Below are 26,687 nucleotides of genomic sequence, written 5' to 3'. Positions count from 1 at the left end.
ACATTTCCGAAACACGCAACACCCCGCAAGCATACACGCACTCACACACCCCCCCTACATACACAGACGCACACCCCCATGCACCCACACAACACACAACACTCCCCCACCCCTCTCCCCTAACGGACGATCGACTTACCTGTTCTGTCGATCCGCCGGGAGGGGACGGGAGACATGGGGGAAGCTCCGCCAACATCATACCGCCAACAGAACACCGCTGCACAGAATCACAGGACGTGATTAGCTCGGCGGTGTTCTGTTGGCGTGGCGGTGGAGGTGGAGAAACCTCCACTTCCCCGCCGCCCGCAAGTATGGCTGTTGGCGGCTCTCCGTCGGAAAAACGACGGAGGGCAGCCAACGGTCATAATACGCCGAGCGGCAAACCGCCACTACTGGCGGTCTTCCGCACGGCGGTCCCTCGGCGGTCTTCTTAAAAGACCGCCGAGGTTGTAATGACCACCTTTGTGTCCTACCTTAACCATACACTGCACCCTGCCCTTGGGGCTACCTAGGGCCTATCTTAGGGGTGCCGAACATGTAAGAAAAGGGAAGGTTTAGGCCTGTCAAGTGGGTACACTTGACAAGTCGAAATTACAGTGAAAACCACACACAGACACTGCAGTGGCAGGTCTGAGCCAGGTTTAAAGAGCTACTAATCTGGGTGGAACAACCAGTGCTGCAGGCCCACTAGTAGCATTTAATTTACAGGCCCTGGGCACCTCTAGTGCACTGTACTAGTGACTTACTAGTAAATCAAATATGCCAATCATGGATAAACCAATTAACCATACAATTTCCACAGAGAGCATATGCACTGGTTAGCAGTGGTAAATTGCTCAGAGTTTAAAAGCCAACCGCAACAGGTCAGAAAAAATAGGAGGCAGGAGACAAAAAGATTGGGGATGACCCTGCATAAGCAAAAATGTCCAACATGAATAGAATGTGACAATACTCTTAAATAGGAGGGGTGGGATGTTTCTTGCTGCTAATTTCTGCCATAAAATGCTACGTGGGCCCAAATCAAAGGCTGCTGTGACATCTATAAAGCAAGGGTATAGCATACATTTTGTTTTAATCGCTTTACCAGTCACTATAGCCAAGGTCAGGTGGTGTTCCTTCTCTAAAGCCCACTTGATATTGGGGGGGGGGGGGCGGGGGGGGCTGACAATGGGTTGTTAATTTGCCCAGGACTCCAGCTCTTTAAGGAGAAGCCTGATGTAATATTTAACCTCGGTATCTACCAAGATTTGTGAATAGTTGCCCGGATCTGTGGTTTTGCCTCCTTTGTATTTCGGGTGGATTATTGCACCTCTCCAGGAATCCAGAATCTGTGTACTGGCAATACATTGGTTGTATAGTGGGGTTAGAAATTCTGCCCAAAATTTGGGATTAACTTTTAAAAGTAGCTATGGTAGGCCATTAGGGCCCAGAGTCTTACCTTGCTGACCCCTACTGATCACTTCAAAAACCTGTATACTAGTGAAACCCAATGGCCTCCTTTCTTAGTAAGACATACGTTTAGAGAGTCGTGAGTTTGGCTGCTCTGTGTCATGCATTATTTACGAAACTGTGGTGCCTGCTTCTCACTTGCTGTCTTTACCATCTCCCATAATGTTTTCACGCTTCTTGACTTACTGGCATAAATACGTTAAGTCCAGAAGTTATGTTCTTCACGTCTAGAGGCACATAATTCTTTTTTATATGTCTTCCGTAAGGCTGCAGTGTTATGGCTGAGACTAGCCTCTGTCGGATTTCGTCAAAAAATTCATAGCTGTTTGTGGAACTCTTTTTTGATGGTCCTTATAGATGGACAGAGTTTTCGACGTGGCCTTCTATTTTGCATCAGGACTTTGCTGTCCGTGTTTTTGGGGAGAACTCATCAATTAATTTCTTGGTTCCTATTTCCCATGTTTTTGAAGGGTCCTGTTCCATTTTGGCCAAAGTTTGCATCACCAAACATCAGTGGTGCTTCATGTCCTTTGCTTATACTCCATTGTAGATTAACCTCCTAAGGCTTGTGTTTGTTGATACTGTATCTGTGTCCAAACTTTTAACCTATCGGAGACATTTATTGCCTAATTCCAGTATCTGAGGGTTGTAATCACTGTCTGTACAGGCATCTAGCTTAAATGACTCCAAATATCTAAACAGGGCAAAGATCATAAAGGTATAGTCTGGAATGGGGGTGGGATTTCAAAGACGTATGCGTGGTAACTGGTGACTGGTCCTCTCTTGTCCTTCTGTTCACTGATTGAAGACAGGCATACATACATATACCTAATAACTGCTCTTGGAGGTGGATGTGTCTTTTGAGGTGGCTCTGTTTGATGGAGTATGTTCCAAAGTTTGTCATGAATAGGCACCATGTCATCTTCAAGTCTGTCATAAAAAAGGTTCAAATTAAAATCACCTGCTAGGGGCATGTGAGCTCCAGCATGCTTTTGGCTTAAACCTGTTATTATTTTTTCCAGTTTTGGTATGATCTGTCATTTTTCATGACACTGTGGATGGATGTAGATGTTCATTAGTATAAGTGGTTCTTTGAGTTTCACATGCCCAGTTTGCAATCCAGGCAGCCAAAATCCAGGTTTCTTGTAGGATAATTTATTTTGCTTTAACATCAAAATTTAATGAAATCTAAAATCTCTAGACCCCCTCTGGGCCTGCCCTTTGGCTTTGTTTTTTGTGCCTCAGTTCAGTACTCTAAGTATCCAATCATTTGTATTGATATCGTGCTCTACGTTTCCTGCAGGATTATTATATTAAATTGTTGCCAATAAGCGATCAATTTTTACATCACCAGCTATGTTACTCAGACCACTCACATTCCACAAATACACCTTTAGGCTAGTGAAGGTAGATTTTTGTTTAGCCGGTAGTCAATTTCTAGATCAGTTGCATAACACTGTTAGCAATCATACCCAGTCTTCCTCCTTGTTGCTATACTGGTTGATCATAATTTGCTTCCCTGGTGTGTCTCAGTGACTTGATGCCGGGGATCTAGTGGGATTAGTGCTGCCAATTTGATTTTTAAGGATGTAGTATGTCACATTCGGGCTGCTTCTGTTTGGATCATTTGCTATGAATTGATCACTTAACTATACTGGTATGTTTCTAATGGAAATCTTATGAGTTTTATGCCCTACTTCTTAAAAGATTTTTTTTTCCTGCCACATTCGGTGTGCCTGGTCAGTCGAAGACTATGTTATTACCTTAGGTTAATTTATTTGTGTGACTCGAAGAGGGAGAAAATCAATAGTTTGTAATTCTGCACTAGTTAAGTGTGCCAGTGATGCATGGCTCTTTAAAAGTTTCACTATATTACCCCTATTTAGTAGGTCGTGCTGTGCTCTTGATGCACATTCTGGGTAAAGTAAGATCTTTTCTACTCAAGGGATGCAGACACCTGAATTGTGGGCTGAAGAAACACCCTGGTTTGAATTGAAATTTGCTTTTAAAACCAAGGGATGTGTATTCACACTTGGGTCCCTTTGTGTAATCTTTTTAGCACACCAGAGTGTTTGTTTGTCACTCTGAACATCATGTTTCCAACACACTTCAAGCTGTCCTTCAAGATATCTCCCCCCTGAGTCATGGTTGGAGTACAGTATTAGATTTTCAACTTTGTCAGGGAGTTGATCAGAGTGCTTCATGCCTCTTAAAGAATTGGGGCTATCTTTGCTGAGGAGTTGAGTCGTTATCTTTTTTTATTTCACTTCCTGCAGTGGTGGTGGTTGATACTTCAGGCCTTAGATGAGTATTAGTATTAGCAATGACTTGCCGCCTGTTCAAGGGGAGGACGTCCAGGGGATTACTTATCTCAGCTTTGCACTGTATATTTTAATGGGTGGGGCATTACTCTTCAGAGGTCTTGCTTTAGCACAGTCTTGAGGCTTGTGTGTTGGATGCATTCCCTTATTTTTGTTAGTGTCTGGAGAAATACATTGCATGTTCGAGATTGAATCATCCATAGAGATGGGATGTAAGAATACGTCCTTATACTCTGCTGTCTTTTTTCAAAGATTGGGAACAAATTTAGTGGTGTAAGGTATACTGCGGTTGGTCGCCTAATGATAAATTTTCCCCTTGTTTTTCTCAGTCTTTTGCACTCACGTTTAAAAAGGTGCAACCTTTAGGAGACTGGTATTGTTACAGAAATAAGTTGCTCTCCTTCGGGCGGACATTATATTTAAATAATTATGCAACCTGCTGTTCCTTAATATTTAAAGTGTTAAACGCACTTCCACACTCTCTACTGTAAGGTAAATTAGTTTATCTGCAAACCAGGCACCATGAACACCAGGGCTTTTGTGACGGCAGCTCCTGTATGCAACTGTGCTTGTACGTCTACTTTTTGTCATACCTTTTTGCTGTAGGCAGACATGGAGACCATAGCCTGCCTCAACTTTGTCAGGATATCATGTTTCAAATCCTTAGCTTTTCTGTTGGAAATAATTATCAGGTGTTTCGTTCTTATTTGTTCACTAGAAGCAGCAGGTTACTACTACTCTGAAACCACATAAGGTGACCTATCTTTTCTTTACGGTTATGAGTGCTGTGTTTGGACTGTTTTGCCTAAGAATCTACAAAAGTGTTGTATATGTGGGTTAGAGATTAAGAGTGTGGAACATATTGTTAGTGGAATAAGTATTTTTATGAACCCTTATTTTATAGTTACATTTCTTAATTTGGGAGTGAACAGTAACATTTTTACCTGTGCATCTTTTACTTGCCCTTCTTATAGTCTCTCTTATTAGCAGCAGTCAGATGTCCAATTTCTCTTCCAACATTTAGGCCCTCATTACGACCCTGGTGGTCGGCGGTAATTTGGGGAAAGGTACTGCCAACAGGCTGGCAGTACCTTTTCCCAAATTATGAGATTGGCGGTTTGGCTCAAGCCAATCCGCCAATGTACCACTCCGGCGGTCACGGTGGTAACGGCCGCTAGGCTGGAGACTTCAGTCTCCAGCCCAGCGGCCATCACAATCCCACCCTCGGGATTATGACCCCACCTACTGCCATGGTTTTCGTGGCAAGCGTACCTCCCCGAAAAACATGGCAGTAGGCACTTCCCTGGCACTAATAGGGGTCTCACCCTTCCCCTTCCCCATCCCCTCCCAAGAGTACTCCCCCACTCTCCCCCTCCCTCTCGTGCCCCCCTGCATTTACACACCCACACGCGCACACATACACAATCATACACACACGCATACCCACATCCACCCATGCATGCACTCATACGCACCCACACACCGTAACACACACCAACATACATTGTCGTACACACGCATTCACAACACACAACATGCATGTACACTAGCATTCAGTCATTCATGCATGCATTCAACGCGACACACACCCGCACACACCACCCCCTCTCCTTTCGGAGGACCCGACTTACCTGCTTGCACGGGGTCCTCCACCAAGAGATGGGACGCGGCGCTGCTGTCAGCAGCAGCGTATGCCAGCAAAACACCTCCAGGCTGTATCATTGCTCATGATACGGTAGGCAGTGTTTTGCTGGCGTGGCGCTGCTGCTGACAGCATCGCCACCTTACCGCCATCCACGGCCATGACTATAGATGGCATTCCGCCAGCCTTCTGGTGGAATTCCGCCGAGGGTCATAATGCGGGTGGGCGGCTGGTAGCCACGGCGACGGTATGTTGGCGGCTGTCGCCGTGGTGGTAGGTGGTATTTGCCGCCAATGTCATAATGAGGGCCTTAGTCAGCTTTATTTTACTCATGTTATATTCAACAGCATTCATGGTCATGAACTGATTTTAAGGAACATGGAATGGACATGTTTCTTTTATTATTTTTGTGTGGCTCTGATTCCTCTTCTGGTGATTCTGGGTGCTACAGAGAGGGGGTTTTCATTTCTGTTTAAGCTCCAGTCATTTCCCTAGCAAAAGCATACCACATATATTAGCAAGAGGACAATTTAGCACCAAGATTTAGAAGGAAAATGGCCTTAAATAGCATTTGCACACAATTTAATACTGGCAGATCAGTGGATCTGAATTTGCTTACGCAAATCTCATAAAAAGAACAAAAACATTTATTTTTACCTAGTTTTGGGGACATATCTGTCTTCCTGGGACAGCACACTTCAAGGAAGTCTCCAAGTTGAAAAGGTAAGTAGAAACAGTCACGACTGGCAGCGGAGCAAAGTGGCAGGGAAGGGGCAGGGTTTACAAAACAAAATAAATACATTTTTTTAAAAATTACCTTCGCCCCACCGCTCCTCAGGTCTTCGCTGGACTTCAGGCTCCCAGGCACAAACTCCCAGCCTGCCCTGCGGCCAATCCTAACTCTGCTCCTATACATGAGAGCAACGTTAGGACTGGACTGAGACCCTGGGCCTGTTGTCTCAGTGCCGGGTTTGAGAGAGCTCAGGGCGCATGTGTGTTTGGCCGTTCCGAGATAGCTGGCCAAAACACATGCGTAGTGAGGGGAGTGCACACCACTCCCCCAGGTGCCTGTCACCCCCCCCCCCATGGCCTTTGCCCCTTTAAAAAAAAACATTTTGTTTTATTTATAAAGTTTTGAAGCTGCTGCTGGTGGGCAGGGGGGATGTTGAGACCCTCCTTTGCCATAGCAGAGGAGCGGCTGCTGAGTAGATATTCTCTTTATGCCCAACTACAGGTCCCACCCAGACCCGTGTCTGTCCAACTGCTCCCGCTTCATATCACCACACTATCTCCACAATCTAATTCCTTCTGTCCCTTTGCGCATCCTTTCAGAATTCTAAGCAAGATACCAATACACCTTTCCCCTGTAAATAAACAGATTTTGTTTCCCAATTAATCTACATAAAATTAAATAATACACCTCTAGACATTAGAATATAATGCATGCACAAACTCTGTACAACACATCTACTAATAAATGTTTAGGCCACATGGGGTACATGGAAAATACTGAATTGTATCAAAACTTGGGATCCGTTTAATAAATGACACAATCTTGCAACTTCATTGGAGGATGTCTACTTTTTTGTTGTGATGCAGCCATCCTTGCATGATCTCAAGTCATTATCTTCAGAATTGTTATCTTCATTTCTTTCGTCCTTTACATCTGCACTAGTCTTACTTGTATCAGAAATGTTTTCTTTTATTCCACCTCTTTCCATCATCCAGAATTATCATACACCTCCTCACTTCAATTACTCTTTTGGGTATTAAAAACTTAGGCTCACCTTTTAGGTATAATTTTAGACAGCTTCACCCTAACAATGTCATCCAAACCTACTTCCAGTCTTTTCTTTCCTTCTTTTACATATCTTTATTGTGCCAGTAACTTTCTGTCCTCACCTTTAGTTGGACACAGAAAACTCACCCATCTATGGTTTCAGATACTTCAATGTTGGTATTCTACATCTGAGTGTCATAAATGGTGAAACATGTGTCCGCGTTAGGAGTAGTCCTCATGGCCCACAGCCTTTTCCTTAACTCCTGCATGCTATCCAAATCACAACTTTGCGTATTTTATTTTATCCTTAATGACTGTATTAAACCTCTCCATTAATCAATTACTTCTAGGATGATAGACTGTTTCACACCCAGATGTTGTAAGAATGCCTCAAATACTGTGGAAGTAAATTAGGTACCATTGTTGATCACTTTAAACTGTGCTTAGAAGGTGTATGAAGCACTCGTTTTTGGTTGAAAAAGAGATGAAGTGCGGTCAAAAAACATTATTTTAGTGGTTTAAGAATTGGGTCATACATGTAGAGCTGAATCAGGAAGGTACAAAGTGTTGATTGACTCTGTCTGTATCCAGGGGCTTTCTAAATTGCCTGTGCTTAAGGTTTCTTGGCCCTTATATAATATAAATTATTATTGGTTGTTTTATCTGTTGCTGTGATTGGTTATTAGGGTTAGGGTTTCTAGTGGACTAAGGGTTTAAGGTCTGAGTTCTAATTGGCTGTTAGGGCTAGGGTTCCTATTGGATTTAGGGCTTATAGCTTGGGTTGTGACTGGCTGTTAGGGCTAGGGCTGTGATTGGTTAATAGTCAGGCCTCCCATTGTTTCTAGGGTTTAGGTTTAGGGTGCTGATTGGTTAGGGATCCATTGGCCAATAGGGCTATTTATGTCTAAGGCTCAGGGTGTCTCAGCTGGGCATCAAGGACAAGGGTAGTTGCTAGTTTGTGTCATTTCAGGCCAGGTCAGGCCTTGAGTGTGAAATGCTGCCCGTTTTGCCATTCACCAGCAACCCCCTTAAGCCTGCCACATCCACAAACATCCAAACACAATATCAGCAAAGGCATTCTACTCATGTACCACAAACAAACCTCATACAGATTTCAGTGTCTCAACAACCACTACAAAATGCCACAAACTACACCTATACACCACTCTACCCCAACTACAACACTATGGCACCTTCAATGTCGCACGAAACCCAACTCTTTCCTATACCACTAACAAATCCACACATCATCAACACAACACAAAGCCACATTATACATAACTTTAATGCATCCAGACACATATTCTTTGTTCATACACAACACCAGCTCTGTCGTCTACTTGCTCCTAATAGACCCTGTTTTATCACAACGAAACCTATACGCAGCCTTCCATCATATCATCCCAACACCCTCCTCCTGTTTTTACCAAAAACACACAACCAAATAATCCTTACACTCCACCACACATTACCACTTCCAGTGAGCAAATCTAACAAAACCCTCCTAACTCTTGTCCATCCCTTCTTATACACTCATCCCCCAAAACACATCACCACCCCTGTATAATTTAAATACCACTTACCAGCAGTACCTTACATACCAATCCTTCTCAGAAAATCACTACATCAATATCTCCTCTCACTACTCCGCAAAAACAAAACACACACACACCGGTACAAGAGAAAAAAACACTCTCTTCAATGCACTACTCTGTTTCAACCTGTACCTCTCTCAATCTATCCTCTATCTCTAGTCTCTGACTCATCCCTAACCTCATTTTACTAATTTGATCTCCCAATTAACACTTTCTAGATTCTTCCCTCTTCTATCCGTCCATTATTTTATTCAATCCAACTATCAGACTCACATATCTACTGCTCCAAATAACTCATATTTGCCTGCACTAATATTATACTCTTATTTCCCCATACTAAGCCACCACTATTCCTTTTGGGTTCCGGAGTAGCGTGCGACTCACTGCAAAGGGGTAGTAAGCGCTATATAAATACATTGCAATATTTCTTCTTTAATAGCTTCCCTGGCCAAAACAGATTCCAAAAATTCTGCGATTTTAACTGTACTGGTCTTTGTTACTAAATTCACTTCAGGCAATCAACTGTAAAAGTCAATTAAAACAATGCCATACCTGATGCCTGCAACCTTCATGGTGACCAGATCTATAATGTCTGTCGCCAACGTGCATCATGTCCTTTCAGAAGTTGAAATAGACTCAATAGGACTGGAAATGGCAACTTGCGACTTATCACTCAGCACAGGCCATACCATCCAGCAAAATGTATCCACCTTTTTGTTCAATACTTGCCACCAGAGGTTCTCTCTCAACCTTCTTTTCATTGGATGTATACCAATGTGCCTCTCGTGCATCAGGCATAACAGTTTCTCCACCAAACTCAATGCAACTACTAACAAATTTGAGCAATAAACAAGGTCCTTATTAACAGAGAGTTCTTCAGAATATGCCAACATTTTGCTGTCTCTTCATCCTTAAGTCTGTGTCCAGGCCAAAATTGCACAATGTATTGCTTCACTCTACAAAGAATTAAGGGCCTGATTTAGATATTGATGGACAAGTCAGCCAAAATCTAAATCCCATAGGATATAATGGTATTTAGAATTCAGCAGAGGGAATGTCCATCACTGATGAGACAGAGTAACTTTTCCAACATCTAAATCAGTCCCTAAATGTGAATTGACTGCTCCAACCTTTCAGTTTGTGAAAAGGCACCTACAGAATGGCAAGCAACTGTACACACATTTAGAACATCATAATTGTCACCCTCATCAATATCTTTTTGTTTCAAAGCAGGACAAAAAAGACAATCCGCTTAAACATTCTTGACAGCCAAAACATGCTCTGGCACTTAGTCATAGTCCAATAACATGTACTGCCATTTAGCTTTTCTGAGAGTAGGCCTGAAAGCACCCTCAGTTGTAAACAGATCAATGAGGGGCTTGTGGTCCACATGTATAATAAATCTGGTTCTTCAAAGATCAGTCTGAAAGTGAGAAATGTCCCATCAGCATGCTAAAGCTTCTTTCTCAATAACAGGGTAGGAAGACTCCGTTCCCTCTGAGAGTTCTTGAAGCAAATGCTACCACCTCTTCCTTACCGTCCTGTCTTAGTAATAAGACTGCAACCAGACCCCTCTGACTGGCATCAGTCATCACAATGTTAACCTCACAAGTATCTTATGGTATCAGAGGAATAGCTTGAGAGATTTTAATTTTTTACAAGTGAAAAATCCTGTGCACACGAACAATCCTACTCAAACCTTTCTGTCTTCTTTAAAAGTTTACTCATGTTGTGAGTCTTCTCAGCACAGTTGGGAATAAACCTGGTGTAAAAATCTGACAGTCCTATAATTTGTTTGAGACGATCCTTGTTCAGGACCAACTCTTTTGGATGATAACTTGTAGCCCAGGTAGTCCACACTCGAAACGCTAAGCTTGCACTCGTCAAATTTGAGCCAGAACTCTTATCCCTTAAAATGTTCAGTACATTTTTTACCCTCATATCATGTTCATTTTAACTTGCTCCAAAGACTAATACATCATCCTGAAATGCAAGGACAACTTTTTGAACAGACCTTCGATTACTCTCTGAAACACAGAGGATGCTGATGCCAAACTAAAGGGAATGTATTTAAACGGACACACACCATAAGACAGTGAATGTAGATTAATCTGATGATATGCAGAAGACATAACAAATAAGCTAAAAACGTGGCCCCCTTTCAGAGTGCGTAGAAACTCTGTTATTTTTGGCAAAGGATGGTGATAGGTCGAAATTTTCAAGTTCAACTCCCACAAGTCTACATGCATTGTTAGTGAAACATTTGTTTGTTTGCAATAAGTACCGATCATTCTGAGTTTTCGATGGGCTCTGTAACACCTGGGCCACATAATTTCTCAAACTAATTTTTTCAACTCTGACTTTCAAGCTAGAGAGGCACTGCACATTTTGTGAGCTATTGGTTGCGCATAATCTATGAGGCATATCTTATGTACAAAGCCTTTTGCTAGACCCATTTTCTCCTGAAACACGTTAGGAAACATATGTGCCCAATCAAGATTATCCACTGAACATACTGAAACACACTCTTTCTTTAAGAGCACTTGAATTGTTGGGATCTATAAATTATCCCCAGATTTCTTTGATCTAACCAATAATAAGCAGGAATCATCTTTGACCACATAAACTACACCCTTAGCACTGCTATCCTTAACAGCTTGGGTGCTATGGACTTGCTGGAGAAATCCATAGCACCAGTGCTCAGGTGCTATAGACAGCTCCAGCACGTTCTAGCACTTCAGGCACAAAATCAATCTGGTGCTTGAAACAGGGGGGTGTCCTTTATTTAGTTTCACTTCGGGCTGTCGGTGAAGTACCTACCCAGCAGCCAGAGGCATTTTCTTTTCTTTACATTTGTAATCACGATCGACTAAGGTCACTACAATGACCAATTGTCTCATTTCACTTTCACTGCATCTGTTTTCTGGGCATATCTCAGATTCCCTAGCGCTGATTCAGACAGGAGAGGTATAATTGGAAATGGTATCCTTCCTCAGTGGATCCCTGCTTGGTTATTACCGCAGGAGGGTGATACCCAAGAAGGGATCCACACAGTAGACACCAGCCACTCTTATTGAGGGGGTGGAGGGGGCACCCCTGGCAATGGCCATTGCTCTGCCCAAGCCTTTCTGCCCATCCCTGAAAGCCCACAAGACACCAGGGAGTTTTTTCCGTGGTTTATAAAAAGGGTTGGAGGCTGCTTACCCACATTTGTTGTAGGGGTGTCAGAAAAACTGTTGTGTCCATTCTGTAAGAGGGGCAAGTGGTGGTGAGTGGGTCAGCTGCCCTCACCCACTTTTTTATTTTTTGGGCCTATTTATCCAGTGGTGTCTAGTGGTCATTCAGTTCCCCAGAGGCAGATTTTGGATAAACAACCTCCATCCATCCCCCAGGAGGGGCAGAAAGACTGATGCACCTCTTCTGGGATGGGAATGCAGTATCAGCCTGTGCTCCCACCCAAGAATAAGTGCACCAGTGTTCCCCAACTGGTGTAAGGTGTGTCTCACCCAGGCACCACACCATGCTCCCGCCCCAAAATAGGTGCGTCTGTTTTTCTGCCTCAGCGGGGTGGATTGAAGTAGTTTACCCAATATCTGCCCCCAGACTCAGAAATGCTACCAGACACGAGGGGAAAAATAGGCCTAAAAAATACAAATAGAGGTGGGGTGGTTCACCAAGACATTGCACCACACTCCTTCCCCAGAGCAGGTGCATCAGTTTTGCCCCTCCCAGGGTGGGTTGAGGCGAGAGCGACCTTCTCTGGCATTTAGCCAATACTCCTATCCCAGAATGGGACTAAAGCAACCCCATCTCTATGACAAGAGAGGACACTTTGATTCTCTGAATGATTTTCTTTTTTTGATTCATGGGTAGCAGAGTGGGTCTAAGTCCCAAAAGCATCCTACTTTATGTTGAATTGCTGCAATTTTTTGGGCTCAGGTTAGCAGCCACCCGGGAAAAACCTACCAAACTCAGTCATTTCTCAAAAATAAACCCCTGCGGCACTCCAAGATGGTGTGCCTTGCATAGATTCAATGACATTTTCTTACTGACAATGCCCTGCAAATCTCAAACTTTGACCAAAATTGCATATTTTCTCCTCATTTCTGTGATGTAAACTTCTCGAAACCATGGTGATCCATAAAAGTCCTACCTCCCAGTGTTCCTCCACTTGCCCTGATAATACTTGTGTGGTTAGGCCTAGTGCCGCTGACAGGCACAAATCAAACCAGGGCCAATGAGAGTTGCCCCTGAAAACTTCCATTAACCTTGGTTTGATGTGTGTCTGTCCCAGTTGCTAGAGCAAGTGACACAAGTGGGATAGCCTTTTTATCGGGACCGGTGGGGGAATGTTGCGTAGTAGGAATTTTGTGGATTCCTGCTGATTCCAGACATTTACATCACAGAAATGCAAAGTAAATGCTCAATTTTAGGTACAGCTTGAGGTTTGCTGTGTATTGTGAGTAAGAAAACTTTGTGGGATCCACGCAAGGCACAGCACACTCAGGTCTCTAGTTTTCAGAATTGTCAGGGTTTGGTAGGTTGTCATGTGTGACTGCCAGACCCTGACTGAAAAGCCACAGCTACCCCATTGCCAGATCAGGTCATTTTTGTGACAGGAAATGTTGATGTCTCCACATTGTGTTTTGGGGCCATTTCCGGTTGCGGGCACTAGGCCTACCCGCATAAGTGAAGTACCATTATAATCGTGAGACTTGGGTAAATCCTAGGTGGTAGGAAATTTGTGGCTTCTCACAGACTCCAGAACTTTCCATCACAGAAATTTAAAGAAAATTTGTTTTTTAGTTAAAATTTGAGGTTTGCAAGGGATGTTGCTTGGGAAAACCTGGTGAGAGTCACACAAGTCACCCCATTCTGGATTCCTCAGGGTGTCTAGTTTAAAAAAATTGCAGGTTTCCCTAGGTGATGGCTGACATACTCCCAAAATCCATAGCTACCCATATTGCAGAAAAGGATCCGTTTTCAGTGGAAAAATGTGATGTGTTCATGTTGCATTTTGGGGCCGTTCCTGTCGCAGAAACTAGGCCTACTGACGCAAGTGAGGTACCATTTCTAGCAAGAGTCTTGGGGGTGCACAGAATAGTAAAGAATGTGTTATCACGCCTTAGATCTCTCTGCACTTGTGCTTTTCAAGTGTAATCCACTGTGTAAGAAAGAAGACATTTTGAAAAATACCTTCTAAATCACATTCTAGTATGGGTACCCACAAATTCAGAAACGTACACATAATCATGCTCCTAAACTCAGTATCTAGTGTACATTTCAGAAATACAAATGGTTTCCTTCATACTCATGTTTCAATCTTTATATTTTGCCAAATGAATTGCTGTAGTCTGCACGTAATGAAAAACATTTTAGGGTGCAGCTCAGTTGATGGCAGGGAGTACCTTGGGTTCTTGGAGAATCGACAAACGGTATATGTCTCTCTTACAAGAAGAGTTTAACATACCTAACGGTATCTTGCTTTTGTAAATCGCCCATCGGGACAAGCAGTTACAGATGAAAACATTACATAAAGCTGTTTTCCTACTCATTTTCATTTTCTTTTAACTTTAACAGTTAGTTTCTTTGGGAAAACCTTCAGGGATCTCCACAAATGACCAATTGCTGAATTTAGAATTTGGTCTACTTTTCAGAAATCTATAGCTTTCCAGGATCACTCATGGGTTTCACACCCAGATTCCACCACAAACTGGAAGTAGGTTGAACGCACAAAAATTAGGAGAAATAGCTACCTGTTTGAAAAATGCCAAACCTGTGGTTAAAAAAATGTTTTTTTTTTATTCATCTCTGCATGTTTCTGAACTCTGGGTAGATGGTGAGTTTAACTCAGCAAACCTTTTGTTAATGCCATTTTTAGGAAACAAACGCAGACTCTTTTGTGGAACACGCTTTCCCCTGTTTTTCCCCAAAACTGCAAGTTTAGCTACATTTTGGCTATATTCTTGGTCCCTTTTGAGGGGAATCCCCAAACCTTTGGTACTTTTAGAATCCCCAAGTCTAAGCACAAACTAACCCAAATAGCCAAAAAATGCTTACTATTCTAATGGGAAAAGGACTAACAGCAAAAGAGTTAAATCTGAAAGTAGTATAAATTTCACCTAACCTACTAATAGGTTTGCCTTCATATCCCAGTGAAAGAATAAGGGATTCCCTTAATGAGTTATTTTGAAACTGCATTGCCCACACCTTCTCCACTATTAAGGTGAATGGTGATTCTGATTCAGTCACAACTTACACTAACATCATTGATTTATATTAGGCAGACCATTGGGAGACATGGAGGGTACCGTGTTGTTTCCCTGTTTGAGCTGCTTCATCCCCAATTGTTAAAACCACATCATCCTCACTAGAACTGGTACTCCTATTACCACTAGTTAGAGAATCAACATTGTGGACCTTTTTGGTAGATTTGACAGGAATTTGCATACTTTGGCAAAATGCCCTTTTCTTTTCACATTTGGTTCACACACAGTCAAAAGCAGAGCAACATTAGGCATTGCCCAAATGAGACAAACTGCCAATCTATGACACCCTTAAGACTCTGCTCCTACTAGATATTTGTTTTTTGTTAACTCTGATCGTTGCTTTCCACTGGCAGTGCTGAAACAGCTTGGATGCCCTTCATTTGGTTTTTACCATCAACCATAGACATTTGGTGCATGAAATCTATGGGGCTGTTAATGCTGTCAGCAATTTCCATGGCCTTTTCTAAAGTTAAATTGAGTCAAGAGGAATGGCTCTTGAATTTTCTTGTTTTTGACTTCTTCAACTAGCTGATCTCTGACCATTTGTTCCTCAAATTCTTTATATTTGCAGGTAACCGTTACCGCTCTTACAGCCCCTACAAAGCTACCAATTCGTTCTCAAGGCAATTGTACTCTTTTTTATAAAGGTTACAATGGTTACATTTTTTCTAGCTTGAATTTTGTATCTAGAGATTTAAGTACTGTAGCATATTCGTCTATGTTGTTGTTCTGCATCTGTCATAAGGATTTGTTTATATTTCTTGATTATTATGTTCAGAGTCCTTAAGGAAATGGGTCGACAAATTAACAATTACATATGCTTATATTAACTCTTAAAAGCTTGCCCAACAACTTTTCGTAGCACAGATATCTCAAGAATTACTCAACAGATTTACACCCTACCATGAAACAGCCCTAGTTTCTTTCCATGCTTGGGGTGATTCTGTCTTTCATTGTTTTGGGGCAATGGAAAGCAGTTTCCTATGGCAGTTAAACTGGAATCCATACCTTTTTCAAACACATCCTTAACTCTTCGCGCCAGCATGCATGAAATTTAGCTGGCTAAAATGTAGCTACTGGATTTGAATATAAGTGATGCTAATTCATCAAATGGCACCAACATTTTAACCAAATCAGAAAACACCTTTTTTCATTTAAACTGGAAGGACTATTTAGACTGTGAATGTTAGCCCACTAGTAGAGGTTATAGTGTCTGTTCCAATGGTAGAGAACCCCTTGCCCAATATAAATATCTTTGCCAAGCAGGTGGGAACATCTGTGTCTTCACTTTAGTGGCTGGTACGTTACCTTCACTTGAGACGCTGTTTCATCTGCCTTGCTCAGCAAAGGATTTTTCTTTTTAAGAAGCACAAATGTATTACCTGAAAGCAAATAAAAACCAAAGGCCTGATTTGCATGGAGTTGTTGCCCTGCTTGTCAGGGTCAGTTTTTGTTTTCACTGCTAGGGCCCACGATGATTTGCATGTCATTCATGGGCAGGGAAATGTGGTGATGGTCATACTCTGGTCCGGTGGTGGCAGAAGGTCAGTTCAGAGCCAGCTGAGATTCTACCATTGCAAATCTGGCATTTCCACAGCATTTAAAAGAGGAAGGGAACCACAATTTTGTCAGAGGAGGCCATGTTTTATTATAAAACACCTCTCTGGCCCTATACATTAGAGGGAAATTCTAGCCATAAGTTGCCACTGCATGCTGTTTGCTTCATTGCACCTGTCTGCTGAGACTAGACATCTTTTCCACCTACATGGGAGAAGATTCTCGGTAGACCAAGGGACCTCTTCACTACTGCCATATTCAGGTATGGGGGGATGGTGTCTTCCCAGGGGTCCTAAAGGGTGGATCAGAGCTAACACTGCTGTACTCTATAATAGAACTTTAGGTAGAAATTCTAAAACCTAGCATTGTGACACTATGGTGGGACCTTTCTTACGTTTCACTTTTTTCTTCACCGTTCTGCTATTAGCATGTTTCATTATCCTTATTATTGTAGGTAATGCTTTTCTATCTAGGATGCAGTTGATTCAATAAAATTAATTGAACTAATTCCTGCTTCTATTTGTCTTTGTATGTGTGAGACGAATGTAACTGAGAGAAAAGGGCAAGATCTGTTCCACCACGCTTTCCCTGAGAAATCAGAATGTCATGCCACACGGCTGCCACAAATCACCTCAACTCTTGGGTACTGTTGAGGTACTGCTAGCTGGCTGGAAGGGTTAGGCCGACAGTTGTCACACAGTGTGGAATTGTACTCAGTTCCCCGCAATCCAGTGGGGCTGCTGCCCACATCCAGCAGTCTCATTGTTATAATGAGAACCAACACAACAACCCCTCTCATGTGTCATGCTCCTACCTACACTCGTCAATGATCATGAATAGCATATTACACTCTACACATCTGTATGTGTGTATGTATATATTACACACACATTGATTTACTTATTTATTTATTCCACATGACCCCCCCTCCACCCCCTTCCACTGTCCGATTTCGCCCCGGGGACCCCATCCCCCATGGCCCAGCATTAATATATATATTTTTTTTTTATGGAGGAGAAGCACATGGCCCACCTTCCCCAAGGCCGATCTAGGCCCCAGGAACTCCATCCTGTGGGCCCCGCCATGTCACCTCGGAGTCCTACAGGGCACCCAATCAGTGTTGGGTCCCCAACCCACTCAGAGTTGGGGACCCCCAGGGGAACCTGAAGGCCCTGCTGCCCCCTTCCCCGCCCAGCATTCAAAATTTCAGTGCCTCCAGGTCCTGGCCCCTGGCCCACCCGGGGGCTGTCTACAGAACAAGCACAAGAACCTGTGTATTTTATTTTTTTTGGCGGGGGGATTTTTGGCGAATTCGCAGATCTGCCACGACTGCCCCTGAGAATGTTTTACAATTTTTTTTTTTGCTGTGGAGGGGTCTCTCTGGGGCCTCAGCACCAGATCTAAGGGACCAGAGTGTCCATATCCCTGGCCCTTTCTATTTTTTTTATCTTTGTTTCTGGGACTCTGCTGAAGGATTTGCGAACCCTTCAGGTCATTATCTATACAAATTTGGATTTTCTTTACTTACTGAAAAACTACTCAACAGATTTACACCAAATAACAGAAAGGTTGCTTTCTAGAGCAAGACCTATCTTTCTGCCAAATTTGGTTCGGGCACTACTCCTGTTTTTTCTATATATACAAACACAGTTAAAATACAATGATGGTTACAAATGAAAACAGAAATACACATTCAAAAGCCCTGACGTATGAAAAACATCACTTATACACAAACAAAGAAATAATATATATCATCTAATAATTTGTTGTTTATGATAATGTGATATGAAATGTCATCTGTACAATTATTTGTGACATTCGGAATTGCATCTGTCACATTAAGGTTATATAAAAGGAATATACTTATGCCATGCCAGTGAAAATAAATGTGGTCAAATAAAACATGTTGCTAGGAACAAATGTATTAATAAACACAGCTCCAGTCATCAATTACCACTGTGCAACAGTGAAATTCCTTATTATTACAACAGTACAGTTTAACTGACTTGAGGAAGCAATGCTTATTGTTTCATAGATTTAATTCCAGAATCAGTTGAAAACAACTGCGGCCATACACACAAATCTTTCATATAGTGATTCTGTTTCACTGTACACATTAACCCACTTAGCTTCAAGGTATGGTTACATACTTCGATTTATAGCTTGCATGTCATGAACGATACAGCATGGCATAAAACATACATGCTAATGCACAGTATTAACCTGGCAGAGTGTGTTTATCGGTGGGATAGTGTTTTGCCCTTTTGTAATTGAGATTAATGGTAGCATCACCTTCATCAATGCTTGTGTTTAGCACCAGTGAAAACGAACAAAGTGAATTTTACAAACAGCTAATATGTTTTTTTTTCCATTCTATATTGTGCACTATTTGATCAACTGGAGTAATTGTATAGCTCTTTTATTAATGACATTGGGGTCCTGTATATTTTTAAGCCTAATAGCAGTCTTTAAACATTTCATGATACAATTATACTTTTTTTTATTTAGTCTCGCCCTTTGAAAGTCAGTCCTCAGCCGCCGGTTGTAACCGGTCCTGTCCCGCCTCCAACCAAGCCAAAGTCCCCTCCTATTGACACAACCAAGCAGCCAGAAGAGATTTTAAATGCCATCTTGCCGCCCAGGTAAGAAATATGTATTCATTTTGACACCAGCAAGTGTTATTGTACTCAGTAAACCAGACTTTTAGTAGTAGCGCAAGTTGAGCAGTCCAGTGCTCTTGGGGAGGAGGTTGGTGTGGGGGCAAACACAGGCTCAGAACTCAACATTCATTCATCAACCACAATAATTGAATGCCTGGTCAAATAATCATGTTCATTAACAACAGTATTTATATACACACAGAAAGAGAAATACAGCACACTATGGGGGTTATTCTAACTTTGGAGGAGGTGTTAATCCGTCCCAAAAGTGACGGAAAAGTGACGGATTTACCACCAGCCGTATTACGAGTCCATTATATCCTATGGAACTCGTAATACGGCTGGTGGTATATCCGTCACTTTACTGTCACTTTTGGGACGGATTAACACTCCTCCAAAGTTAGAATAACCCCCTATGTGGTTTAGTGTCTAGGTCTTTGAATTTTTTCCAGCTAGCAGTCTGTCATAACAGGAGTGTCTCCAAATCTGGTAGCACCAAAAACAGGCCATGAGTGTAAATAGAGCATCACACCTGGATGTCAGCCTCAGTGATATATGTATCAAAAGGTTACAAAGGCCCCTATCCCTACTGATTCATGTCATTATCAGCCTGTCTCCTTCCTGAGACATGTCAAGGACCCTTTGACTTCTCTTAGAATCAGAGTCCTTCTGAAGCGCACAAAGAGCCGGGGTCCTGCTTCCTCCAGTGTGTGTCCGGACTAGCTCACAGAAATGCAGCAATCCACAAATCTTTCTGGGAGGTCCTGCTACCTCAGCATGCTCCCCCATCATACCCTGGGTCTCCCAGATAGAATGCAGAGACTTCAATGTATTGTGCCCTTTAAAAGCACATATATTCCTGTGCGAACACCCAAATACACAAGTACAGGCTCTCATGTACTACACAATTTCACACGCACACATACTTCCAAGCTCGCACATGCAGTCATGATTTCTGACTCTCATGTACTGTACCACTTTATAGGCACCCATACATCCCTGTGGTAGCACACAACCATGCACACTGTCTTTCACTACATACATCCTGGTGCAGACCAAGGATAAGTTAAACACACAGCAGTGGAATTTGACACAAGTGAGCATCAACGCTCCTCTCCAGTGCACTGGTAAAACGACCTGTTCACTCTGCTGATCAATAATGCTGCCGCCACTGTGCTTGTACTGCTTAACTCCAGATGGAAGCAGTAGCCTTCCACCACAAAAGGGTAGCACTTGATGTGCCCCTCCCAGTTTAAGCGAGACCACAATCCATGAGACAGGCCAATGTCATGGGGCATATGCATGATCCGTGTTCACCCATGACCAAAAATCGTTATCAGGGATCTAAATATCACCACAGCTGGAGCACCAAAGGTAGCGATGCACATTCATTACCATGCAAGGAACTTTTCCATCCTAAAAGAAAATGCAGAAATATCTTGAACAGTTCAATGGCAAGTGTGTATGAGTTCTCTCTTTCGGTCTACTTCAGCTCACACAAAGGTTAATATTCAGATTTTTCTACATGACTGTTATTAGTGACGTGGCTATTATTACTTCAACGTTTGACAAATAAAGAGAACAAGGGAATAAAAACATAAGGCACAGATGTGAAACGTTATTTCCCTAGTTTCACGCCATTTGCTCAAGTGGGGATGCTAGGGCTTGGAAGTCTCTGGTTTTCTGGATCCCTGAGCCAAAAATGCACCCACCAGGCAATTACCTGGACCGTGTTTATAAAATGTGTTTTTGATTCTCAGCAATTAAAAAAAAAAATGCAAACTGCAATTATCTTTCCAATTTAATATAATAATAATAGTTGGAAAAAAAACTAATTAGACCATTATTGTTCAGTTCACGTGGGCTCTGATTGCTACATGCAGTATTGTAGATAGCGAGCAGTAACAAAGTAAAGTGAGTGTTATTTTTTAAATGTTCACATAATACGTTTATCCTAAGATAACATTGTCAGTCTTTTTTCCCACTAAATATTAATTGTCCCCTCCTATCATTGCCCAGGAACTGTTCCCCTTAGCATAGGCTTCCTAGTCTTTCGTGTGTTGGAAGGATGAGGTCATTTAAACCCTTTGTTTTAAAGATTGACGAGTTGTCTAGAACAGCACCTGTAGCTGCCCTCCAGGGGCTGTTCTTCCAGCGGAAGTCCAAATAGCATTCTCCCCCATCTCTGCCTGGTAAGTTTTATGGAGGAAAGCCCAAGATGAATGGATGTTGGATACTTTTGAGACATTGACAGATGTCCCTCTAGGAAGCCCTTGTCTCCGCACACTCATCATAATTGTTCTAGAATTTCTGGAATGCCTTGCATCTGTGCGCCTATGAAGAGGCAAGAGGAACAGTTAAATGGATAAAGGACATGTTTCAGGCACTAGACACGGCTGCCAATCACGTGGGTGGATTACAGTAGTGGGCAGCTGATTCCCCTTGCCTGATGCCTTAGTTGCGAAACTGCCCCAGCATCGGTGCCCAGTAAGGTCTCTAGCACAGTTTTCCTGCCATCACATCACTAAGTGCTTTGTAATCGAGATTTAATTACAATGTTGAGGCTAGATATATTACATTCTCCTTTTAAATCCACATCTTCAGAAATGTTCTTTATTACTTTTTAAAACATGTACAATAATATTTAAAAAAACAAAACTTCAGGAGACAAGCAGACAGGTAGTCGTTATCAATCTTTTGCAATATATACAACTGCCCGTTCCTTTAGGTCCCAATCTACGCACATTATTCTGTACAAGCTTACACACAATCAAACAAATAAAATATTATAGACCTCCAAAGGCTCCATCCTCTACGGTGGATGATTACCAGGCGATACAGTAGGACATATTCCAATTCCATCCAAGTATTAACACCTTTCCTCACTTTTGGATCAGTTCTTACATTAAGCCTGTATAAATAACTTTTCTGTCACAAACCACTCCATCACATTCATTTTGCCTTTCCGGCTTTTCAAATGCGGCCCAAGAATACAGCGTTGCACCTTTTGTCTCTACAATGTTACCAACCACTTTGTTAATATATTCCACCTTCTCCTAATATTTTGCGACCACATGACACAACCGTATAATCTGTGTGAAATCTGCATTTCCCACTTAACATCTGGGGCAGTAATAGGGTATGGAAGAGAAAAACGTATGTAGTATTGCTAGGGGAGGGTGAACCCTATAAAAAAGGTTAAACTGTGAGATCTTAAATCTAGCTTTTTCTGGAACCGCTTTGATATGCATTCCTGTTGTATTCAACTCCATATCTGTAAATTGTGTATTGCAACCCCATCGTATTTTGTCCTAACTGAGATTGTGTGCAGATGACAATCCTCCTGTAAAGCTGAGTGCAAAAGGGAAACTGCTCACTTGCCTAATCCCTGGCCTGATATTTCACTCAACACCCTTGATTCAGAGGGTTCTGATAAAAATCCAGCCTACATCAGTTGGGCCATACCGCCCTTCCTAGCGTAGGTCAAAAACATCCAATCATCATGTCTTTTTTTTGGATTCAGTATCTACCTCTTGGTGCGTGAAAATAAATTCTTCCACATCTGCTTTCTCTCACACTCCCGCTCTAATAACATCTGGACATCATCCATAATAGGAGTTTTCCCAGTGCTCATGGCTTTAATGGACTTTAAAAACACCTTCCTAGCTAGAACCTAGTCAAAACTGTGCATTTTTCTTCAATGAGATGTGGTAAATTCCCTGGCCGTAGATAAACCTTAAGCTCCTCCGTTTCTGGAATAAACAGTTGCATAAAGAGGTTTATTATTTATCACCGAAAGACAACATTTATACAGTTTTGGGCAGGGCCACTGGAATTATGCAGTTGTGCAGCTGTGGCGATTTTTGCATAATTATAGATTTGCTGCATTTGCCACATAATCCATCATCTGCATAGAATGCAGATTTTAGCATAAAAAAAAAAAAAGAATTCTAGGTCAAACGGTTCTAAAACACAGTAGCCTGTATTGCCGCGCAGTGGAAGGCCCTTTGCAAAGTTAACTGGTCACCTTTCTGTTGCTTATTACTATATTTGTGTGTTAAACTGGTACTAATGAGGTGCACCAAAATCCCAGACAGTGTTGACAAGTGTAAAAAGTACTAAATAATGAAGTAATACTATCAAACAATGTGCTGCATTAATCTACACATTTTGCCTTTTCTTGCTGCATAATTTACTCAAACCTGTCACATATTTTCAGTGGCGCTGGTTTTGGGTAACCACTTACTCGCCCGTGGTACTATCAACATGTAGAATACCATGTCTCCCTCTCTCACTCTCTCACTCTCTCACTCTCTCTCTCTCGTATAGGTAAATTTAGCAATCCTGTCATATGCTAGGCCAACTTATATTGTAAACAGTGGGAAACAAATTTCAGGAAGGTCCAGAACATCAGAAAGTGTGTGATGGGGCAGTTCGCCAGGACAAGGCTTGAATATAAGTAGTCTCCAATTTGTTAGTAAAGTAGATGGGTACAATCCCAAGGTGCCTAGAGGGACAGTGTTACAGGTTGGAGGTGGTGGTTTAGCACGTTATTTTTATGTTGGACATCCACAACTAGTTAAAGTGGCTGCAATTTCGGGGCCTATCATGAGTGAGGCATGTAAGGTAGAACAGCACAGGACCAGAAGTGTAGAGTTACCCATGTGAATTAATTTGAGTTCTTAGTCCTGTTGAGAATTGTTTTGAAATTACTGATGAATTATATGGTCCATAATGACTGTAAGAGAAGCTGCTGTTACTATATCGATGATGTGAAAACTGTTAAATATACTTGTTTAAAAGTAATAAATACAATTTAAAAAATGGTAAGCCAACTTCACATTACCTGCAATTAGCCCACTCTCACATTCTGGAGAGCTCAAGAAGTCAGCCTTCAATTGACCCACCTTCTCTTTCAGTACCTTCTAAATATATTCCCGCTCACTCTCAACACCATACAATTTGGCCAAAAATGTTTTCCCTAAAGTTAGCACCTCCTACACCAGTACTTTAGATAACGCCATACCACATTTATTAGCCAGATAAGATGAATTTTAGTACTAAAGTCCAAACGGATTCCAACATCTGTCATCCTTTCCATTCTAAAACGTCATGTGGGAAATCACAGTCTGCGTGTACCCCAGAAATGCTGAGTCCTGACAGGGGAATGGTTTTACAAGGTCTTACCTAAGTATTTGCTACTACCACACCTCCCAAATACGCCTGAATACATAAAAAATATTCAAGCCTGCTACAGGACCGATGAAGGCAGAGGAGTACGCTAATACAGTTAGATGTTGTCACCTCCAAATATGAAGTGCACCTGACTCTTGTAATGCTTCTCGCAGCAAAAAAAACACCATCATCACTGGATAAAGTGTCCCTTAGGAACGAGTATCTTTTGAGGGTCTCCCTTGTCCAGCTCATGGCATATGAACCACTGTGTACATTCAGTTAGGTATATATATATATATATTTAAATAGTTCTTCGCAACATTAGATGCATAGACATTCTGATTTCTTGCTCATCCATCAAGCCGTCAATAAAATACGTATGCCCTCTTGATCTTTCATAATCTTAGTTGTCTCTATATCTTGTGCTATTCATATCTTCGAAACGTACATGCAAGGAGTATGAGTATGAGGAGAGCCCATCTCTTTATTTCTTAGCTAATTTGTCATTTTTACTGGCGTTCAAATGTGCCTTCTAAAGAAAGAGATTTGTTACTCAATTAATTTAATATATGAAACAACTTATGTATCAAAGGTCCACTTTTAAGACTCTTACTCACAAACAGATTTCTACTGCCATATCCTGTAGAGCCAAATATGGGAGCAGTGAGGGGCTATCCATGCCCGTTACATCTGGCACATGGTGCAAGAGATGAGCTTCTTGAGTTAACTAACTACCATCTCTATTACTCAAGACGCCTATCTTTCATCACCAATATCTTTCTCACCTTGCTCTCATTTTCTATGGCCTTTTCACCATGTGACAAAAAAAAAAAAATCGGTCTTCAGATGTACAGATTGTACTCCAGTATGCTGTGCTCTATCCAGCTTCTGTCACCTCTTCTAGCGGTTTCATGCAGTCTCAGGCAAGTAGAATAAGTGGGTCTCGCCATCCCTGGTGAGCTTCAGTTTTACAGAAAACAGAAGCATGTATTTGAAACCACCCCCCTAATTTTGCAACAACTGATCAAAATACTTCCTCTTTTTCTTAATCAACTGCATATAATTTGAGAAAGTAATTCTCTTCCATCCATTGTTTTGAGCAGTGGTATAAAAGTATGGCAGTCACGAAAACTGAATAGTTTGGCAATGATGGTGGACAGTGAAACAGATCTCTGCGACTGCTTAACATCAGGTAACTTGGAGAAACAGCAATATCCATGGGGCCAGACCAGTGCACTACGAAAATCCTAACCACGTGAGATCATTTGGACGGTGCTTGCACTTGGTGTTTCCATCCCTGGCTTCACGGGTGCAGCAAAAGTCCTTCACAAGCACTTCATAATCCTGCTCCATATTTCCAATACATTTCCAGTAATCTCCTTCGCCACTGATCCAGTAGCCATTGTTCCCTCAGACACTTTAAGTAGGTCTGTTTTTGTACGGTTAATTTCCACAGGAACTAAGTTTATTTTATGCTCCAATGCTGTATGTGAGTCTTGTATTGCAAACAAAAGGTTTGAAGGTGTTCGGTCTGACCCTTTTCTTCGCTACTTGTTGGGCAGTCACACTCCTTGATGACCAGGCATGCAAGTGTGTTGGTCGTATATTGAATAACTTTAAGTATTGTACGTTAAAATAACATAGAGAACAATTGAATAAAGAGTGTCTACAACATTCTAACAACCAGCTGCACACTAAAGTCTCCATCTTATGCACTTCTACAACAGAACGGTTAACATTTTCTGTCCACTTTCTGGATCGTCATCCAACAGCAACCTCCTTCCAAATCACAAATCACTGCCCTTCTAAAATAAAAATATAGCTCATATAAAAACATTGCCTTGAGTAGTGATGCAACATGATAAATTCTCCAAAATACACAGTAACTACTTTAATGACCCATTTCTGAAATTTAGATGCTCTACCCAGTACTCACCTCAGCAACTTTCTTTCTTCTCTTTATTTTTTTCCATTTCCAAAACATAGATCATTCATGTGCCACAGGTGGTATATGTACAATAATGCTATCCTTATGGTCTTAATAAAATAGTTTTTATCATAACACACATATAGAATCGATATTCACATCAAGACTGCAAGCTTGCATTATGATTGGTAAAAACCTTCTGAAATCCAGTGAAAAAACATAGTCAAAATGTTCCTTCATTAGACCTGTCTGCAAAAATGAATATATTTTCCAGCCTTATTCTCAACAAAAACAGTAATTGAAGTGGGAAAC

General features: G+C 41.8%; 1 protein-coding gene across 1 annotated transcript in view; it reads left to right on the top strand.

The window, feature by feature from the left end:
• DNALI1 (dynein axonemal light intermediate chain 1) overlaps positions 1–26,687 on the top strand; it is a 157,802-nt gene that overhangs the window by 12,995 nt on the left and 118,120 nt on the right. The window contains exon 2 of the mRNA XM_069223889.1: positions 19,122–19,255. Within this exon, the coding sequence (XP_069079990.1) occupies positions 19,122–19,255 (134 nt within the window). The remainder of the gene's footprint in view (positions 1–19,121; positions 19,256–26,687) is intronic.

Source organism: Pleurodeles waltl, chromosome 3_1 (assembly GCF_031143425.1).
Source record: "Pleurodeles waltl isolate 20211129_DDA chromosome 3_1, aPleWal1.hap1.20221129, whole genome shotgun sequence".
Lineage (NCBI taxonomy): Eukaryota > Metazoa > Chordata > Amphibia > Caudata > Salamandridae > Pleurodeles > Pleurodeles waltl.
Note: the sequence above shows the minus strand (reverse complement) of the source record. Positions and strands in the feature narration are given on the sequence as shown.